Raw genomic sequence first — 430 nt, 5'->3', positions numbered from 1 at the left:
CCTGCTCCGTCCCCGCACCTCGGAGCCCATGTGCCGTTCGTGTTTCGTCTCCGCCTTCGAGCTGGAAGCCCACCGAGCCATTTTGGCAGACGACCGCCCACCCAAAGCGGGTGAAATCTGGGCCGTGGCCACGTCGGGAGGCAAAGATTCGGCAGTTCTGGCTCACCTGCTGGCCCGGCTGGAGAAAAAATACCGCTACGGTTTAAAGCTGGTGCTGCTTTCGGTGGACGAAGGCATCTCCGGGTACAGGGACGCGTCTTTAGGGGCGGTCCGGAGGGCCAGGGGGGATTTGCCCCTCTTGGTGGTGGGATTCAAGGAGCTGTTCGGCTGGAGCATGGATCGGGTGGCCAGAGAGTTGGGGGGATCCAACCACTGCACTTTTTGCGGGGTGCTGAGGAGGCAGGCGTTGGAGAGGGGAGCCCGGCTGCTG

At 63.3% G+C, this 430-nt stretch overlaps 1 protein-coding gene across 1 annotated transcript; it reads left to right on the top strand.

Annotated features, from left to right (window-relative positions):
• Positions 1-6: 6 nt before the first annotated feature.
• LOC104916275 (cytoplasmic tRNA 2-thiolation protein 1-like) lies at positions 7-427 on the top strand (the record flags this gene model as incomplete). Its single annotated transcript, XM_010727320.1, has 1 exon — positions 7-427. A coding segment is annotated over exon 1 (399 nt), but the record flags the coding sequence as incomplete, so codon positions are not given.
• Positions 428-430: the final 3 nt, after the last annotated feature.

The sequence above is a fragment of the Meleagris gallopavo genome, unplaced genomic scaffold (assembly GCF_000146605.3).
Source record: "Meleagris gallopavo isolate NT-WF06-2002-E0010 breed Aviagen turkey brand Nicholas breeding stock unplaced genomic scaffold, Turkey_5.1 ChrUn_random_7180001880626, whole genome shotgun sequence".
In the NCBI taxonomy this organism is placed as follows: Eukaryota; Metazoa; Chordata; class Aves; order Galliformes; family Phasianidae; genus Meleagris; species Meleagris gallopavo.
The sequence above is the reverse complement of the archived record's forward strand: the minus strand, read 5'-3'. Positions and strand labels throughout refer to the sequence as shown.